Genomic DNA, 19,017 nt, shown 5'->3' with positions numbered 1-19,017 from the left:
CCAGCCTGGAAGTAATAAACGCATTAACTAGTTTTTTAGCGTCACTCTGAGACAGGATATTTCTAACTTTAGAGATGTTGCACAAATGGAAGAACGCAGTCTTACATATTTGCAAGTGTTATCTGGCTTCATGGTTAAAGCTGGGTGTCATCTGCATAGCAGTGAACACCTGTTCAACCACTCACACTGTGATGTGCATGAAAATGAAGCTCCACAGGCTGTTGGACAATAAGCGTTATAGTTTCAGTTGGTCCAGTTTAATGTGCAGCCATCACCTGAGAAATAATCAGCAGCACTGAGAGCGCGCTCAGCAACAAAACCATCGACTGGAATCAAAACCTTTATTTCACTGCTCTGTGCTTTAAATCAGCAGGTTAATGATTTGCTGCAGCATTCGTTTTCACAATAGTGTTCTTTTATAGATTCTTAATCCCTATATGATAATAAGTCTCTCGTAGGTGGAGCTCGTAGGGATCATTTTTTGTGGAGTCATGTGATCCATCAAACACCCCCTTTGATTGGTTACATGCTGCCAGCACCGCCTCTTTCATGTGAACGTATGAGCAAACTCTGGGTTAACTTAGTGAGTTGGTAACCAGCCTCATGTGACTGCTTATCCTGCTCGTCACACATGTTGGTTTGTACAACCTGACTGTAACAATGAAAGCAGTCTGTTCTTCACTGGGATTCCCTTTTGTCCAGTTTGGGTTTCACACAATTTTATTATTGTGTGACATTTAGAGGAGGACGGTAAACCTGTCCTGGTCGAGGAGGAGAGATTGCTGTTGTTCTCTGCAGTGGTCGCAGTGGTTTAAGCATTCAAACGACAAACTCTGTAACATGAGTTTACTAAATGAAGCCCCTCACTGTAGTTTACTTTATTTCTGTAAAGTCGTACTATGATCGTCCTAAAAACTTGATTCTGTTCATCCGGATGTAGATCCAAGTGACAGACTCACCTCCGTCCCCTCAAACAGATCACTCAGTGATGGACGTGTTCGTACAGCAGCTACTTTCAGCTGCTCCCTCATCACAAGACACAGCACACAGCTCTGCATGTTTTACACCAAATGCAACACAAAGGCAATTATTGTCACCACTGAACATGTTAACCTCTACACTATGGAGCCATAAACCTCTGTTCTTACAGTATAGTATGCTTTCATTAGATGAAAGCACAAACTACCAATATGCTCATATCTGGTTTCTTCACTTGGTCCCGATGCTAATAAACATTATACAAGTCCTGAGGGGAGCATGAATATCTGACCCACAATCATCATAATGCATCCTGTAACAAACATGTCTGTGTCGGCTCACAGAACAGAAAACACAAAGCATCTTTGCTGTGTCGGCTTCTATTTAAAGAAACAGAAACAACAAAAACCTAAAACCAGCAGCAGCAGGGGAATTACACGTCTCCTGTATCATGAGCTGCACAGCCTTCGGATAAAAAATGTCTTGGAGAACGGCCATGGTAGGAGAGGGCTGGGACAGGACAACACTTTCATTTTACCAAGTTTCCCGCAGCCACAGGAACACCCCGCTTATAAAGAATAAATATCAGATTTATTAAAGCTTCTTAAAATGTTGTTTAATGGTCTGAGAGCAAGAATAAACACAAACACAGGGTTCAAGTGTAGGCTTGACATACTACTTGGAATGGACGGTCTGAATATATATGAAAGCCTATATAGGAACAGATTTGTTGTGACACTGTTAAAGTCTAAAAATCTTTATTACTGAAGCTCATCAGGGAAACAAAGACTTCAGAGCCTCCCACTGTCTGCACAGAGATCTGCCAGAGACAGTGGTGCTATTCCACAGAACTGAGTGGTCAGTAGGTGGTGAGTTCATACCTGCTGATCTCTAATCAGTAATATCCAGAACACAAAGAGTGCTGAGGTCTGACCCAGTGAACTCTGGGTCACATTTGACTGAATGTTTAGAGATTTTCATTGTTTTTCAAAGGTCTCACAGAGGACACAGACTGGGCTGGTGTTTAATTTTCCTCAAAGCTGTTTTATTCATTTCTTTTCTTCCCTTGTGTTTCCTTACTTTGATTTACCAGAGAGGAGGATAAAGTTTGTAAGGGGGTAGAAGCTCGAGCAGCATTTATAATACAAAGACTGAAACATTTCACAAAGAGGTCAGAGTGACTTCAGAGTTATTTCTAAAGACGTCAGCAGATGCAGAGCTGTGTGTAGCTGGTCTGTGTCCAGAGGAATGTGTTTGTAATAACGAACAAACACGACTGCAAGTACTCAGCTTCATACTTTAGAAGGCCACAGTGATGTGGACTCTTCAGCTGATGCCAAATCTGTGCACGAGGAGGAGGAGATGATCTTAGAGGAGAAACACAGCGCTACGATGGTCACACATCACACAGATTCAGCCTCACTCTGAGAAAACCAACAGACTGACAGCAGCAACTACACCTGCTCCATCAGTGATGGGAGAGCAAAGACTGACAAGCGTTCATTTACAGGTCAAAGGTCAGCAACAAACCCCAGCACCTGCTGTAGATACTGATGTCAGTACTGTAGGCAAAGGTCAGAGGTCAAACTGAAGGGCAGATTTCCTAAATAGACTCACCAGTAACATGTAGCTGAGAGCTAAACTCAGTGGAAACAGGATGTCTCTGCTTCAACAGCTGCAGTCTTTACTGCAGGTGGAGGGTTACACTCACAACATTTACACACTGTGCACAGTGGAGAACAGGTGGACGCACACAGATGTGCAGCAGAAAGAGTTTCATAGTGTTGTCACAGTGTGTGTTCCTGCTGGCAGACAGCTGTAAACAACAACATGAATTTGTCTGTGAGAGTCCAGTCTGGTCACAGGCTCGGCTTCAGTGTGAGATTCTCTCCTTCCTCCTGCGTGATAAGAAGACTGTTTCATCTGGGAACGACCTCGGGCAGCACTGCTGCATTATCTTGTTTAGATGTTGGGAAGGCCTCCAAACATGATCCACCCACGAGGCCAAAGAGCACGAAGGGAAAGGAAATGTTTATCAAAGCAGAAAAACAAAACACCATCCTGAGAGTGCAGCCATACTTCTCTCTGTGTGAGACACCTCCCGCTCAGCTGTTGCTTAGCAGCCGTGTTTACTCTGGCATGGAAACCAGAAACTGGGTTGTGAGCTGGACTCTGACAAACAGCAGCAGCATCGAGCAGCGTCACCATCAGGTTTCCATAACGCAGCAGAAGCACAACACCTAAAGTCTACCTGCAGGTGGTGCAGATTGTTTCTGTTGAGAGCGTCCAGCTCAGCAGCAGCAGTGTTGAATAATGAGAAGGCAGCGTGGCAGCAGTGGCGTCTGCTGCTCCCCGTCTCCAGCAGGCAGCAGTGTGGCAGGATTTCAAACATGGTAACCTAATCAGGTTTGGGGCTCTGCACCTTTAATCAGGCCTACATCGTGTTTACTCTGAGCCCACAGAGTCTTAGGGACTTCCTGTTGTAGCTGCAGCGTCTTCCTCTGATGTTGTGTAAAGTGCTGTTTGTGTGTGTGCACAGCAACAGAGAAGCTTTTGTAAAAAGTCATTTGTGAGCACCTGAGTGTGGTTTCATCTGTAGTTTGTCAGGCAGTGATAAGGCCTTCTTTCCCACTGTGACAGTTACACACGAGGAGCTGAGTTTGACACGTCAAACATGTCACAGTGTGCAGCTGTTGTTGTGTTTAGAACAAACATTCATGCCTGTGCCGCTGTGTGTCAAAGGCATCATCTCCTTCTGTAGATATGTGAGGTAGAGTGTGTGTGTGTGTGTGTGTGTGTGTGTGTGTGTGTGTGTGTGTGTGTGTGTGTGTTTCCAGCTGGAAACATACATGTGTGGCTGATTAGAGCCACACACGTGAGTGTCAGGATCACTCTCTTCACTTTTAACCACTTCTAGGCTGAAAGTTATTGGGTAACATGTAAAAAGATGTGAAATGGTTTATTTCACAAGTGTGTGTACAGGGTGTGTGCGATCACGTGAGCTGGAAGTGTGGTAACTTTAACCTCAAGCATCAGCTGAGTGAGAGCAGCTGTGCGTCTCTCCTGCACCTCCTCCATCAGAAAACAGAATGCAGACATCTGTCTTCCTGTCCTTCAGCCAACTGTCCTCCTGCTTGTTTGGCGTCCTATACTATATGTGCTGAACTGTTTTATCTCTTTAAGGAAGGATGAAAGAAATAAAAAGAAATGGGGGGATCTCCAACTTTTTCTCATGATGGGTTAGCTGTGGAAATATCCAACAGTTACACACCAGTGGATGCTCAGAAAACAGCTGCGGGTTATTATCCACCAGCCTTCTTCTAGTAGCTGACCTGCTGCTAAAATCTTGAAAATCTCATTTGCACAAAATTGTCTGTCATTTATGATCCAATCAGCTTCAGTTTCTTGTCTGTCTTGTGACATCATCGAACCTGACAAATCTCAAAAGCTGATGACAAAAAATATACATGAAACTGATCAAGAATTAGTGTGAAATATTTAGAAACTTTGTGACAGGACATGACAGGGAAACTATTTTACGCTGATTATTCTTGCAGAAGTTTCCTTCACTGAGTATCCAAGCAGTCACAATAAGTTGGATATGTGTCCATGTTTATGACCTCGCTTTGCGCCTCCGCACAGATAAAGACCTGATTCTAGTTTCCAGTCTGCTGGGCTCCAGGTGACATAGGCTTCATTAACAGAGTGAGAGAGAGGGTCTCTGCAGACACCCACAGGCTCAGCGTCACGACCACACTCGCCCATAATGCTGCTCACATGTGCAGAAGCTGTTTCTTTATCCTCCAGCTCCAAAGAGCTTTGCACAGAGCACCCGAAACCAGCAGCAGGAAGTTATTCAGTCTTATATTGAAATCATCACCTGGTGTTTCATTTTTCTCTGATTTCTTTTTTATTATTATGGTTAAATAATAAAATTCTTCTTTGATTATTACATTTGTACACATCTGTGGAAATGTCTCTGGACTCTCCTCAGCAGTAGATTTACAGCTTTAAACAGAGAAACGTTTATTTCCCCAGAGATTGTTAAAATAAAAATCCTTATTCTAAACATTAAGATTTAAGATCTATGGTTCCCATGGTGACAGCCTTCACCTCTAAGGGTTGAATAAATGTCTTGGATTGCTCTCAGGATCTGATGAGCTTCAGTCTCCACCAAAAATCTACGGAGCAGAAACTACAAATAGAATTTATCTGATGTCAGTATCAGGATGAAACTGAGGCCAACCTGGAAATTCTTATTTTCATGTCTTTTCATTTAGTTGAACAATATACAGAATCATTTCTAATGATTTAAATGTTGAAATGAATGTAACAGAGAAATAAAGGGATGACTAATGAAAGTGTCCTGTGAACTGAAGCTGTGCTGACACACTGAGGACAGACAGGACTCTGCATGCTGCGTTTACTGTCTGCTCAGGAAAGCAGAGCACCGCTGCACACAGAAGGGTTACTGTCTGCTGTATTCATCACAGAACACTTCTATCAAAATAATGTCATTGTTCAGAGTTTATTTCAAATTTTTGTATATTATCATTTCACAATAACCATTTACTGGCTCTTAAAAATTAAGAAATATAGCTGCAGTTTGAAATGAGGTCATACTTATTTCATCAGACATTTGAATATATTTCTCATGTTTTAAATTATAAATAACACTTCTTTAAAAAGGTCCCAGTCAGCTTTCAGAGAGCTCACGCTGGGTCTGTGCAGCTGCACATGGCAGACTGCCACAGATCACCTCTGAGGAAAGAGGAGGTCGTTGAGCTTCCTCATAGGTTCACATCTGTTGATGAACTTTGTGTCGGTCAAAGTTCATCAACAGGTGTGAACGTATTAATTTCTGCTCTTCAATAGAGAAGAGATTTAAACTTTCACAAATTATGCCAATTGCAAAGCACTGAGTAAAATGTTGGGACACACCTTCTCATTTAATGTTTTTCTAGGCTTTTTACCTCCTCCTCCTCTATGCTTCATGGTTTGAAAGGTTTTGCTCTTCAGTTTTTTTAATCTCGGTTTTGTTTTTACATTTCAGATTTAGTGTGTGGAGCCAAACCTCATGGCAGACTGTCAAAGATAACACCTAAGAAAGGGGAGACTGTTGAGTTTCCTCATAGTTTCACACCTGTTGATCAACTTTCTGTCAATCTTCAAATCCCTGCAGCTGTGTCAGCTGATCATATCCTGTCCTGTGATTGGCTGAGCTTCAGGCCTTCTCTCAGTCAAACTGGAAACAGGGATTGAGACAGTGTGAGGGTTTGTGGAGTGCCACAGTGCTGTAATGAATACTGTAGTGGAAGAAGTTCTTTCACACTCTTCATCCTGCTTTATGTCCATGATCTTCATGGAAACACATCTATGGAGAGGAAATCCAGCTGCTGAGGGTCACATCTGCATCATTGTGTGTGAGATCTTTGATCTGTGATCAAACATGAAGATGTTTGTGGTGTTTGTGATGCTCCTGCACGGTAAGTACACCTTCCTCTCTCTGCTCTCATCATCAGCTTTTCTTTCATCTCTCTCTCTTTAATGTGTTGAAGTGCAGCAGGAGGAGATTTCATCAAACACTGGATTCTGATTCAGATCAAACTAACAATCCAAAGCAGCAACTTTCAAATCTCTGGATTCTTCTTGGTGGCTTTCAGATGAGCTCATGTTACAATCAGCTGCTGTGTGTGTTGTGCAGATCTCTCACCCTGCAGGCAGTCTTTGTCCTTTAAGCCTGGATCCTCTACCAGAGGCCTGGGAGCTTGAGGGTCCTGCGCAGTATCTTAGCTGTTCCTAGGACTGCGCTCTTCTGGACAGAGATGTCCGATGTTGTTCCTGGGATCTGCTTGGGGCCACACACCTAGCTTGGGAGTCACCAGATCTACTCCTTCTATTACCACTGGGACCACTGTTACCTTCACCCTCCACATCTTCTCAAGCTCTTCTCTGAGCCCTTGGTACTTCTCAGGCTTTTCGTGTTCCTTCTTCCTGATGTTGCTGTCATTTGCTATCACTACATCTATCACTATGGCTGTTTTCTTCTGTTTGTCTACCACTACTATGTCTGGTTGGTTAGCCACCGCGATTTTGTCCGTCTGTACCTGGAAGTCCCAGAGGATCTTAGCTTGGTCATTCGCCACCACCCTTGGGGTCATCTCCCATTTTGACCTCGGGATTTCCAGGCCGTACTCATCACAGATATTTCATCCGCTTGATGTCATCCATGTAAAGGAGGTGGCTGATGATTGCTCCACTCTGTAGTCGGTATCCACAGCCCGTCTTGTGTCTTGTCACTGATCTCACTGAGGGAGTTTTGGTCTTTGCAGAACACCAGTGGACAGAGCATCTCCTTGGTAGATCCCACACTTGATGGTAACTTGTATTATTTCCTTGAAGTTGGCCTCTCGTATTGTTTGCCACATTCCCACTGAATTCCTCATAGACTCTTAGGGTCCTGTTAATCTTGTGCAGTTGTAGACATTCCTGGATCAAAGTGTGGGGCACTGAGTCATAGGCTTTCTTGTAGTCAATCCAGGTTTTGCACAGGTTTGTCATTCTGGTGTTACAGTCTCGAATGACTGCTCTATCTTCCAGCTGCTGGTGTTTTAGTCCTCTGGTATTCTTGCCAGTCCCTTTCTGTGGCCCGCTCATGTACTGAGCCATGTGCCTGTTCATCTTAGCCGCTATGATGCCTGACAGGAGCTTCCATGTAGTACTGAGGCAGGTTATTGGCTGGTAGTTGGATGGGACCAGTCCCTTCTGGTGATCCTTGGGGACTGTCTGGCCTTCAGTTAGCCAGCCACTCAGGGAGTGCAGCTTCTTTAGCAAGTCTGCATGAATCATGACAAGGCTTGATGCTGTCTGATTCTTCATGTTGGATAGCCTTTCCTGGTTGCCTGCCACAGTGATGGTTACTTGTCACAGGTATGGGCAGCTTGCTGTATTTCTAAGCCATCCCTTTTTTCATCATGCCCTTCTGCCGCTCAGATAGTTGGCTAACTAGCGTCTGATAAATATTCAAAATCAGTAGTTTATATATCAGCCCTTCTTCACAATTGGCAATACCATACATAGTCAGAGAATAGCATTAGGTTGCAATTGTGCATTAACTGATGTTTGTATAATTAACTGCTTGCTCAGTAAAAAGTAAGTCATTAATTTTAAGAAGAGATTAATGTTTAGCTTAAAGGCAATGAAGTGAAGATGCTGCTGAGTTTACAGAATAATGTAGGCAGACCAGGAACCGAGACCTCTGCCATTTTCTGCAGATAACCCGCAGAAAATGGTTGGATGGATACCTGGTCATTTCTTTATGTTTAGGTTGTATTTGAGTGCAACACTTGTCTCTCTGGTGTCTGCAGTTGTGTGTTGGAGACCAGCTTTTGCATGCTGGGGCAAACTTTCTTTTTCCTTGTGTGTCCTTCCAGCTTTCCAGCATGTTTTTGCTGTGGTCGTGGAGGTGAATGAAGGTGCACTTTCCGTCTTGCTGCCTTGCCAGTACACAGGTGTCATGCCTGAGGACCCTATGTTGATGTGGACTCGCAATGATATTGATCCAAAATTTGTCCATGTGCAAGAAGAAGAAGGTCCAAATCTTGAAGAGCGAAACCAGCGTTACAGTGGACGTACATCAGTGAGGCCTGATGGTCTGGAAATGAAAGACTTCAGCCTCACTTTGACAAAACCCAAACTGACTGATAGTGGCAACACCTGCTCCATCAGTAATGGAAGGAATGAACGAAAACTGACAGACGTACAGCTGCATGTCAAAGGTCAGCAGTCCAGTCTAACATCTTAAATAATAAAGCTGAATTATTTCTTCAGAATCTGAGAAGTAGAAGCAGAAATATGCAAAAAACTAAGAAACCAGGAAGGGGAGGGGGAAGTGTTTGGAGATGCCTAACGGCTTTATACTTCATACTTTTTACACTTATGTTATTCTTTCCAGTTATTTTTTAAGCCTCTTAAATGTTTGAGTATGTATAAAAATGACTTATTTATAAACAGTTAATGAAAATGTTGTTAAATTCCTGTAAAGGTTGTACACTCCAATTACTCCATCATACTTATTACAAAGATTTAAAATATGATTTTTGTCCAACAGATGATGGAACTCACTCAATGCTAACAGTATCACTGCTGCTGCTTCTCTAGTTTATATTGTTATCTACTGTCCTTTCAGACCAGCAGGTGGAGGTGAAGGTGGAGGAAAGGTCAGAGTCTGTTCTCCTGCCCTGCAAAACAACACCTGACCTGCCTGAGAATGCAGCAGTGGAGTGGACTCGCTCTGACCGTGAACTCATGATGGTCCATGTATATGTAAACAGAAGTGACCATCTTACAAAACAGGACAACCTTTACTGTGGTCGCACAAAGATGAACGAAGACCTGCTGAGAACTGGAGACCTCAGCCTGACCCTGGAATACCCCACAGAGAGAGACAGTGGAGGATACATCTGCACCATCTACAGGGACAAAGACATCCTGAGACAGAAAGTAGTGCTGCAGGTCAAAGGTCAGTGTTATAGATAAACAACAGAGGTCTGTGGTAAAAATTATAATTCAAAAGTCATATCTTTCTTTTCTTTTTTTTCTTTACCTTTGTTTATTTCTCCACAGAACAATTTCCAGCTTGGGCAGCAGCTGTCGTGGTCCTCCTGGTTCTCCTTCTTCTCCTGATTCTTGTTGTTGTTTCTGGAGGTCTTTTATTTCATTTTCGGCACTATTTCATGCCAGGTGAGCTTCAGATGTTCAGGCACATGAGATCTTCATGGTTTCTGTGCTGATGTGTGTGAGACATGGCCGACTGTGGAGGCTCAGTCTGTCTGTTCTTCTTCATCCAACATGTCTGCAGCGCTTTACAGGACACTGCAGACTAGTTACCAAAGAACGAGTCAGGAACACATCAGGAACAAACTGAGACACAATCTGACTGAGACTAGAAGAGAAGGAGGGACAGGGAGGTCATGTGACCATCACAGCTGCTGCTGATGTCATCATGTTGTGCTTTGTTGTCCTCTAAGGTTACAAGGTGGAGGTGGATTCAGGGGTGGAGTCTGTCCAGCTGCCCTGCAAAACCACAGTTCGCCTGACTGAAGATACCAAAGTTGAGTGGACAAATATTAGTGGGAAGGTCCACGTGTATGAGAACGGCTCTGACCGGCCTGAAGAACAGAACAGTTGTTATCGAGACCGCACGAAAATGAAGAAAAATCTGCTGAAAACTGGAGACCTCACTCTGACCCTGAAACACCCCACAGACAAAGACTCAAACACCTACACCTGCACCGTCTACAGCAGGGAGGGAAACATCCTGATGAGGAAACAAGTGGAGCTCCATGTCAGAGGTCAGCCTCATCACGATGATGGGTTCATTAGCAGTGAGGCAGCTATGTCAGTCCCCATAGATGGAGAGTAGTAGTACTACTACTACTACTACTACTACTACTACTACTAGTAGTAGTAGTAGTAGTATTTAAAAGTAAAATAGGAAACAACCAGCCTCTACTTTCAAGATTAGGCTTAAACCTTTCCTTTCTGATAACGCTGGATCAGGTGACCCTGAATCCCTCCTTCGTCCTGGTTTGTGGGGGATTTCATCTGATGTGCTTAGAACTTTTCCACTTGTTTCACTCCCACTGGAATCAGTCAAATATGTTTTCACCATAAGTATTTCACTTCATCTGATTAAAGACGATGTGCTCAGTGCTGCTGCTGTCTGTTCGGCTCATGCTGTGTTTGTTGTTCTCTCAGTCCTGCAGGTGGAGGTTGAATCAGGGGTGGAGTCTGTCCAGCTGCCCTGCAAATCTACAGCTCATCTGCCTGAAAATTGTAAAGTGGAGTGGATGGATGGTGATGAAGATGAGGTCCACGTGTATCAGAACGGCTCTGACCAGCCTGAAGAACAGGACCAGGTTTACAGAGACCGAACGAAGATGAATGAAGACCTGCTGAAAACTGGAGACCTCAGTCTGACCCTGAAACACCCCACAGATGATGACAGAGGCATCTACACCTGCACCGTCTACAGGGAGGGAAACATCTTGCTGAAGAAACAAGTGGAGCTGAAAGTCAGAGGTCAGTGCTGTAGATACAGTTAGCAAACTAGCTAACCGTCTGATGACAGGGAAGGAGGGTGGGTGACCTTTCTCTCCTGCCACTCATCCAGGGGTACACTGAAGTACTCCCAAGCAAGCTCTTCCCAATAGGACTCATGCACAATTCCTGACTTTGGCACTACCATCACAGCCAAATCAACAGCTTTGCTTTCACACTCAGCTCTCTCTTTGTCACAACTGCCTGATACAGTGTCCACATCACTCCAGATGTGGCACCAGTCAGTCTGTTCCTATTTCTCTCGTGAACAGAACCCACAAATACAATTCATCCCTGACCCACAGTGGGTACTCCACCATTATCCAGGTGCGAATCGTCTCAGCTTGTACACAGTGTTAACAGAGCCCCACTGTGCCCTCTGGGGTCACCTAATGATTTGCATAATGAGTCCCACTGTGGTAAGGACCCGCCACTGGATTTCATGAACTATAGGTTATTTTTATTTTTCGTTTTCGCAACTGTGGTTTAAAGTTCCAACACCAGTCACGTAGGAACAGCTGCTTGGAATGAGTTTCTGTATTTACCCGAGAAATCTGCCAACTTATCTAACTTTACCAAGCAGTAGTAGTGGAGAAGGGGGCATGCTGCAGCTCAGAATGATGCCCCCACACTGATGAGTCTATCCCAGTTACCATAGCCTGAAATGCAGGCTACACCCTCTAGATATCTTTAATAAATATATATTTTTTGTTTATGTAAACTTTTTGTGTGGACTCAGCACATTGTGCCAGTTCGTGACATGCCAGGGAATTGAAGGCTGTCAGCATCAGTCGAACAATGACAACTCGGTGAATGGCTGGACAAGCCCCGTGGGTCAAGGCCTGAGCAGGTTAAGTGTTCTCAGAGGAGCAGTGGTGTGCCTCATTCAGTCCAGGTTTCTGGACTTCTGCTATCATCAATATGCATATAGTAGAGATCACGGAAATATTTTACTGCTACTATTCATAACCATCATCATTACCATTACATTAATTATCATTTCATCAAAGCATTTATTCAATAGATTACACATGTTCTTAGTTAAGATTATTACACCTATCACAGAGAGCTTCTGTCTGGTAAAAGGCCAGAAGCGTCAACGGGCGGGTTGAGGCCGAGTGCATTTTGAGGTCGAGACACACACACAAACAGTAGTTAGACTCATGATTAGGTAAGACTTCAAATAATAGTTGCAAAAGCTGGTGATTGCGAAATTGTGTCTGCCTAAGGGACAGTTTGTTCCAGAAGATAAACAGAGTTAGAAGATTACCGGGAAGCGCCTGGCCTGCAGACGGAGAAGATGTCCTTTTAAATGTGTCAAAAGTCGTCAACAGAATGTGTGTGTTTTTCAAACTCGTGTATGTATTGTATCTTCTTGACGCATGACGGGGCGTCATTAAAATGCCCTGATGTTATAAAACAGTTTATTGTGCAGTTTTGAGGTGAGATTGATGCTGATGGTGGAGTGTTCATCTCCCCACGTGTGTGTTCATTAAAATCATTGTTTGACTGAAGCTCTTCTGGACCATTATTGTTTTTGTGCTCACCCTCAATATTTGAACCCGTTTTTAACAATAACTTATAAACTGCTCTTAGTCTGGCCCCTCACCCAGGACCCGTCTCTCTTAGTTTCCCTGAACCACCTTCCTTGGTTCAAGAAAACATTACATTACATTACATTTAACATTTCCTGCAATGGACACCTTGACTCCCCTTCAAAGAAAGCTTTGACTCTGACCAGTTGACTTTAAGAAGCAGCCAGATCTGCTCAGGATTAAACAAACAGAAAATGACAATTCTGTCTCCATCATCATCTGTTACTGTCTGTGCAGCTCATGTTGTGTTTATTGTCCTCTTAGTCTGTCAGGTGGAGGTGGAATCAGGGGTGGAGTCTGTCCAGTTACTTTGCAAAACCACAGGAAACCTCCCTGAAGATGCTAAGGCGGAGTGGATGGACAGTGATACCGATAAGGTCCACGTGTATGAGAACGGCTCTGACCAGCCTGAAGAACAGAACCAGGATTACAGAGGCCGAACGAAGATGAATGAAGACCTGCTGAAAACTGGAGACCTCAGTCTGACCCTGAAACAGCCCACAGGCTGTGACACAAACACCTACACCTGCACCGTCTACAGCAGGGAGGGAAACATCCTGCTGAAGAAACAAGTGGAGCTGAAATTTAGAGGTCAGTGCTGTAGATACAGGTCAAAGGTCAGATGTTGTAATCTTCTTATCTGTTTCCTGTCAGTTAAATAGTTGTGATCAGTACTGATGAGAAGTTAAAGGTCACATGGTAAAAGGAAGTCCATCACAGACAGTGGGTAACATCTCTGTTATAGACAAAGAGTCATCAGTCATCATCCTGTCCGTACAGCTGACAACATGAAGCTGTTTGTAGAGCTCTCACACCAGTTAAAGAGCCAGTCCAGCTGTGACAGCCAGATGTTACTGCAGCAAAATACACATACATGAAAGGATCAGGTGCAAATATGTGGAGGGAAATTCACACTTTATCTCCACATGTTATCACAAGATTAGTTTAAAAAACATTTTTATAAAGAAGTGACCAAATTGAAAATGCAACAGGAGAACTGAGACACTGTAACTGCTTCTCAAAACAAAGGACAAATAAATCTAATCAATGTTTCTTGATCTTAATGTGATGTTCTATGAAAAATGAAATAAGCAACAAGTCTTCTCAGTGATGACTCCTCAAAGATCTCCTGTTACCTTCTGATCAGATCTGCTTCTTTCCTTTAGCTTTCTCTACAACTGTGACACCTGCTGCTCTCTGTACAGCTCATGTTATGTTTGTTGTCCTCTCAGTCTGTCAGGTGGAGGTGGAGGAGGGGGCGGAGTCTGTCCAGCTGCCCTTTAAAACCACACAAAACCTGCCTGAAGATGCTGAGGTGGAGTGGAAGAACGGGTTTTACAGGAAGGTCCACATATATCGGAACGGCTCTGACCAGCCTGAAGAACAGAACCAGGTTTACAGAGACCGAACGAAGATGAATGAAGACCTGCTGAAAACTGGAGACCTCAGTCTGACCCTGAAACAGCCCACAGAGAGAGACAGTGGGAGATACAACTGTGTGGTTAGAAGGAAGGGAAACATCCACAGAGGCAAAACTGTGCTGCTGAAAATCAAAGGTTTGTTGGTTTGTTTGTTTTTTGTTTATTTATTTTTCCCTGTCTGACTGTCTTGTGTCTCCTCTGCAGGCAGAGTTCAGGTCCAGGATCAAACAGGGGACATCAGGAACAGAAGCAGCTCCATTGATCCGACTCCTCTGATGGCTGATCAATCAGTTTGATCTGTGTGTTCTTTGATTATTGATCAGTGATGTCAGAGTGGAGTCAGTGTGATGTTGTTGTTGTGTGTTTGAGACTTTTAGTGTCCATGAAGGTCTCTGCTGCCGTAGATCCTCTGAACTGTGACAGAGGTCTCACTCTGGAGGAAACTCTCAGCACTTTCCAGCAGCTCCTCCATCATGGAGGACGTTCCCTCACTGTAACAGGTGGAGGAGAGAGGAGAGGAAGCACAGGTGGATCCTCTGAGGAAGAGGAGCGTCCTACAAACCACATGATCACATGACCAGAGGCATGTGCAGAAACACATTAAAGTCAGCCTGTAAACACGTTTGTGAATGCCACTGTAGATACCGGCACGGACTCATCTGTGGTGCAGCTGAAGACATTTGAGTCATGTTGTGTTTGCAGAACATGAACATATCAGGAAAGACTTCTTTGTCTCTGCTGCCTTGAGAAAACCTGGAGGAAACAGTTGGTTATCAACCGTCTCTGTTAAACTTCTTGTCTTGTTACTTTTTTCAGCTCTAAATCTTTGTGAAATCCACATACTGCAGTCAGAGATGTTATCAGATGATAATGATGGTCACACTCAGAGTTCAGAGTTTAATTTTTGTAACCTGTCCCATTAAAAATTATGATGCTCGAACGTTCGTCTTCTCTGGCTTCTAACTGGATTTCTGGAAGTTATTTTAAAATCATCAGTGATAACTGTTTCCTCCTGAACAGAGTTCATCCTGAACATAATCTGATCACACAGGAAGCAGAACTGAGCTTCTGTGTGAGGGACGTTTGCTCGGAGTCATCGTGGTGATTCGAGCTGCCACAGGAAGTGCAGCTCTGCAGTTTCCTTTAATGACTGATTGTTGTGTCAGAGGTGAAACTGACACAGCTCAGCCTCACTGTGACTGTTTAACACTGTGTTTAGTATTTGTGGTGAACATGTTTGTCCTTTTAGCTTTGGACTACATGTTTTTATGTGATGTGTCACTTTTTCGTTTCTGTGTTTGGTTACTGAAGGACGAGCCAGCAGCGGTGTGGCCTCCCTGCTGGTGGTTTCCTCCCTCCATGTTTCCTTTACTCCACATCACTCTGAAAGGTTTCCTTTACTGTGCAGCTCCGAGTGTGAAGCTGAAGTGTTTTGTGTTCCTGCTGAGTTACTGCTCCATCCAGCCTCTTTACTTTCTCTGATTTAATGCTGATTTGTGGCCAACATGGTGCTGCAGTCTTTTTGTGTGTTGTGTTTGTTTTATTGCACTGCATATCTTTTAGATAAAGTATTTATATTATTGAAACCGTCTCTTTTGTCTGTGTGGATTTTGCAAACTTGTGTAATTTATATTTATATTTATATTTAATTTATATTATTGAAATATTAAATCTTTCCTTAGATGACATCTAAACACCCGTGACCCCTCTGACCACACCAGGGTCGCAGCTTTCACCTCATCCTGTCTCTCTGCAGCTCTGTGTTCATGTTCGTGTTCTAATCAGTGATTATACCCAAAGCACTTTAAACAACTTCACTCATTAATCCAAGCACTTTTCCCTCACCCTCTAACATCCACACTGTGATGCATCACGGAGCAACTTGGAGTTGCTGAAAGATATTTGGGATGCACACTGCAGGGGGTGAACCACCAGCCTTCCGAATAGCAGAGGACCTGCTCCACCACCTGAGCTACACCCCAACAGTGAGTCACATTCAGTGTGAGCAGCCAAACATGATGGCAGACTGCCACAGATCACTGCTGAGGAAAGAGGAGGCGTTCAGCTTCCTCATAGTTTCACACCTGCATGAAGCAGCCTCACCCTGACAGCTTCAAATCACTGTGTCAGCTGATCACTTCCTGTCCTGTGATTGGCTGAGCTTCAGGCCTTCTCTCAGTAAACTGGAAACAGGGATTGAGACAGTGTGAGGTTTGTGGAGTGCCACAGTGCTGTAATGAATACTGTAGTGGAAGAAGTTCTTTCACACTCTTCATCCTGGAGCTGCTTTATGTCCATGATCTGCATGGAAACACATCTATGGAGAGGAAATCCAGCTGCTGAGGGTCACATCTGCATCATTGTAGCCACAGTGGATGTTTCATGGTCAGGACTGGAGGCGGAGCTTTGTGCGTGTCAGGGTGAGGCCGCAGCAGCCGCCTCCACCCGGAGCGCTCGGGCGTGAAACTAGGAGGAAAGCTGACGTCCTCCTCTTTCCTCAGAAGTGATCTGTGGCCGGCCGGACTTCATTCCACAGATGTGCTTTAACAAAGTGTGAAGCTGAACTCTGAGCTGTGACAGTGAAGCAGTGTGAGAGTGTCAGTAGATGATCAGCAGAGGAAAGTGAAGCTGCTGTGAGCTGATGTCCTGAAGGGCTTTTAAAGAGTCTCTGAGTTTGACGGGAACATGAAGATGTTTGTGGTGTTTGTGATCCTCCTGCACGGTAAGTACACCTTCCTCTCTCTGCTCTCATCATCAGCTTTTCTTTCATCTCTCTCTCTTTAATGTGTTGAAGTGCAGCAGGAGAGATCGTGCAGGTTTGTGCTTCCCGTCCTCTTTGAACTGAGCAGAAATTTTCCCGTGAATGCATCACAACATTCATTAACATTTCCCTTATAACTATGAGCATGTGTAACTACACTAACAGCAGAATACATCTACATTAAACATGTTCAGATTAAGCTGTGATTTCTTGCTGTAATCCACAGGTCACAGATAATTTGTTTGTCTGTTTATATGTCCTCAGTTTCCCAGCATGCCCTGGCTGTGTTGGTGGAGGTGAATGAGGGGGAAAGATCTGTCCTGCTGCCCTGTCAGTACTCAGGTTTACCACCTGTGGACCCCACAGTAACATGGACTCGCAACGATCTCAATCCCCAATCTGTCCACGTGAGACAAGAAGAAACCGATGATCTCAGAGGACAAAACCAGCGTTACAGCGCGCGCACATCGATGAGGCCTGATGCTCTGGACTCTGGAGACTTCAGCCTCACTCTGAAAAACCTCCAGCTGACTGACAGCGGAAAATACACCTGCACACTCAGCAATGAAAGAAATAAAGTTAGAGTGGGAGATGTACAGCTGCAGGTCAAAGGTCAGCAGTACAGTGAAACTCTGCCTGTAAGAAGCTGAAACAGCAGAAATCAAACAAATCAATGTTCATCCAAAGTGTCCTGATAGTCGTAACAGTCTAACAGTCACGGTCATGTCGAGTTAAAGCACTGTAACATGCTGGGGCTTGACACATTAATGATATCTCTTTACTGTTGTGAATTATAATTTTTTACCTTTTCTGGACAAACGTTAGTTCTAAAGATTGGTCCATTTTGAGTTCGGATCATTGAGTTCAGAAAATGTGGTTTTCATCTGAGGCCCTGTTCACCAAAAAGAGAAGGAAACTCTCAGGAATATTGGATTCAAATTCCCATAAAAAGATGATTTGTATTTGTTTGTTCGTGTGCAGAGCCTGCACTGATGACGTTTTCAGTAGGAAAAAGTAAAGCAAAGAAACAGAATTTAAGTTTTATGGGTGGTCACATAAAATATAAATATTTAAGCTTTTTTCCTGTTAAAAGGAACTTTTCCTTCTCACTGTCACCAAGTGCTTGCTTAGATAGCATTGTTGCAGAGTGACCTCAGGTCAAGGTTGTTGTAATTTCAGGCTCTTTGACATCAGTGCTTCAAATCTTTACGTTCACTGAAAAAGAGCAATAAAGTAAATGTAGCTTTGAAACAGGAAGCAGTTATTATTTAACTTTTATTGTTGAAAAGTATGGTTCTTGTATACAATCACAATTGGCAAAACATACCCAGATTAGATCAGTGCTACGACTCCTATTGTCTGCTTCTGCAGCTGATGTTGTGGTTTATTGTCCTCACAGACCAGCAAGTGGTGGTTAAAGTGGAGGAAGGCTCAGACTCCGTCATCCTGCCCTGCAAAACAACACCTGACCTGCCTGAGGACACCACAGTGGAGTGGACTCGCTCTGACCGAGAACTCATGATGATCCATGTGTATCCAAACAGAAGTGACCACCTTAAGAACCAGGACGACCTTTACTGTGGTCGCACAAAGATGAACAAAGACCTGCTGAGAACTGGAGACCTCAGTCTGACCCTGAAATACCCCACAGAGAGAGACGGTGGAGGATACATCTGCACCATCTACAGGGACAAAGACATCCTGAGACAGAAAGTAGTGCTGAAGGTCAAAGGTCAGTGATGATGCCACAGGTCAAAGGTCAGAGATGTAGATACAGGTCAGAGGTCATATTTTTATGTTTCTGTACAGAACCATTTCCATCCTGGGCGAAAGCTGTTCTTGTGCTCCTGTTTCTCCTGGTTCTTCTTGTGGTTTCTGGAGGTCTCATATATTATTTCCGACAGTATTTCATGTCAGGTGAGTGTCTCCTACTACACTACCCATAATGCCGATGGTTAGCAGGTGTCCTCTGGTGGCTCCTTGACTGTGGCTCACACAAACTTGTTCACAGCTGCTGCTGACGTCATCATGTTGTCCTTTGTTGTCCTCAAAGGTTACAAGGTGGAGGTGGATTCAGAGGTGGAGTCTGTCCAGCTGCCCTGCAAAACCACAGTTTGCCTGTCTAAAGACGCTAAAGTGGAGTGGAAGGACATGAAAGACA

General features: G+C 44.0%; 2 protein-coding genes across 3 annotated transcripts in view; both read left to right on the top strand.

Annotated features, from left to right (window-relative positions):
- The window catches only part of LOC308397153 (butyrophilin-like protein 2), an 86,614-nt gene extending 73,927 nt beyond the window's left edge, over window positions 1-12,687 (top strand). The window contains exons 1-6 of one of the 2 annotated variants that reach the window (XM_080882926.1): window positions 6,258-6,464; window positions 8,412-8,756; window positions 9,167-9,499; window positions 9,604-9,720; window positions 10,008-10,331; window positions 10,738-12,687. In XM_080882926.1, the coding sequence (XP_080739052.1) occupies window positions 6,428-6,464; window positions 8,412-8,756; window positions 9,167-9,499; window positions 9,604-9,720; window positions 10,008-10,331; window positions 10,738-11,084 (1,503 nt within the window). In that variant the 5' untranslated portion in view covers window positions 6,258-6,427 and the 3' untranslated portion in view covers window positions 11,085-12,687. Of the gene's footprint in view, window positions 1-6,257; window positions 6,465-8,411; window positions 8,757-9,166; window positions 9,500-9,603; window positions 9,721-10,007; window positions 10,332-10,737 lie in introns of those variants that run through there. The other variant, XM_080882927.1, reaches the window with a different exon arrangement.
- A 271-nt stretch (window positions 12,688-12,958) lies between these two features.
- Window positions 12,959-14,391, top strand: LOC308409927 (uncharacterized protein; the record flags this gene model as incomplete). Its single annotated transcript, XM_080902922.1, has 3 exons — window positions 12,959-13,265; window positions 13,907-14,230; window positions 14,300-14,391. Exons 1-3 carry the CDS (start codon window positions 13,031-13,033, stop codon window positions 14,389-14,391), a joined length of 651 nt encoding a protein of 216 aa, XP_080759048.1. The 5' UTR covers window positions 12,959-13,030.
- Window positions 14,392-19,017: the final 4,626 nt, after the last annotated feature.

The sequence above is a fragment of the Rhamphochromis sp. 'chilingali' genome, assembly GCF_963969265.1.
Source record: "Rhamphochromis sp. 'chilingali' genome assembly, chromosome: 1".
In the NCBI taxonomy this organism is placed as follows: domain Eukaryota; kingdom Metazoa; phylum Chordata; class Actinopteri; order Cichliformes; family Cichlidae; genus Rhamphochromis; species Rhamphochromis sp. 'chilingali'.
Note: the sequence above shows the minus strand (reverse complement) of the source record. Positions and strands in the feature narration are given on the sequence as shown.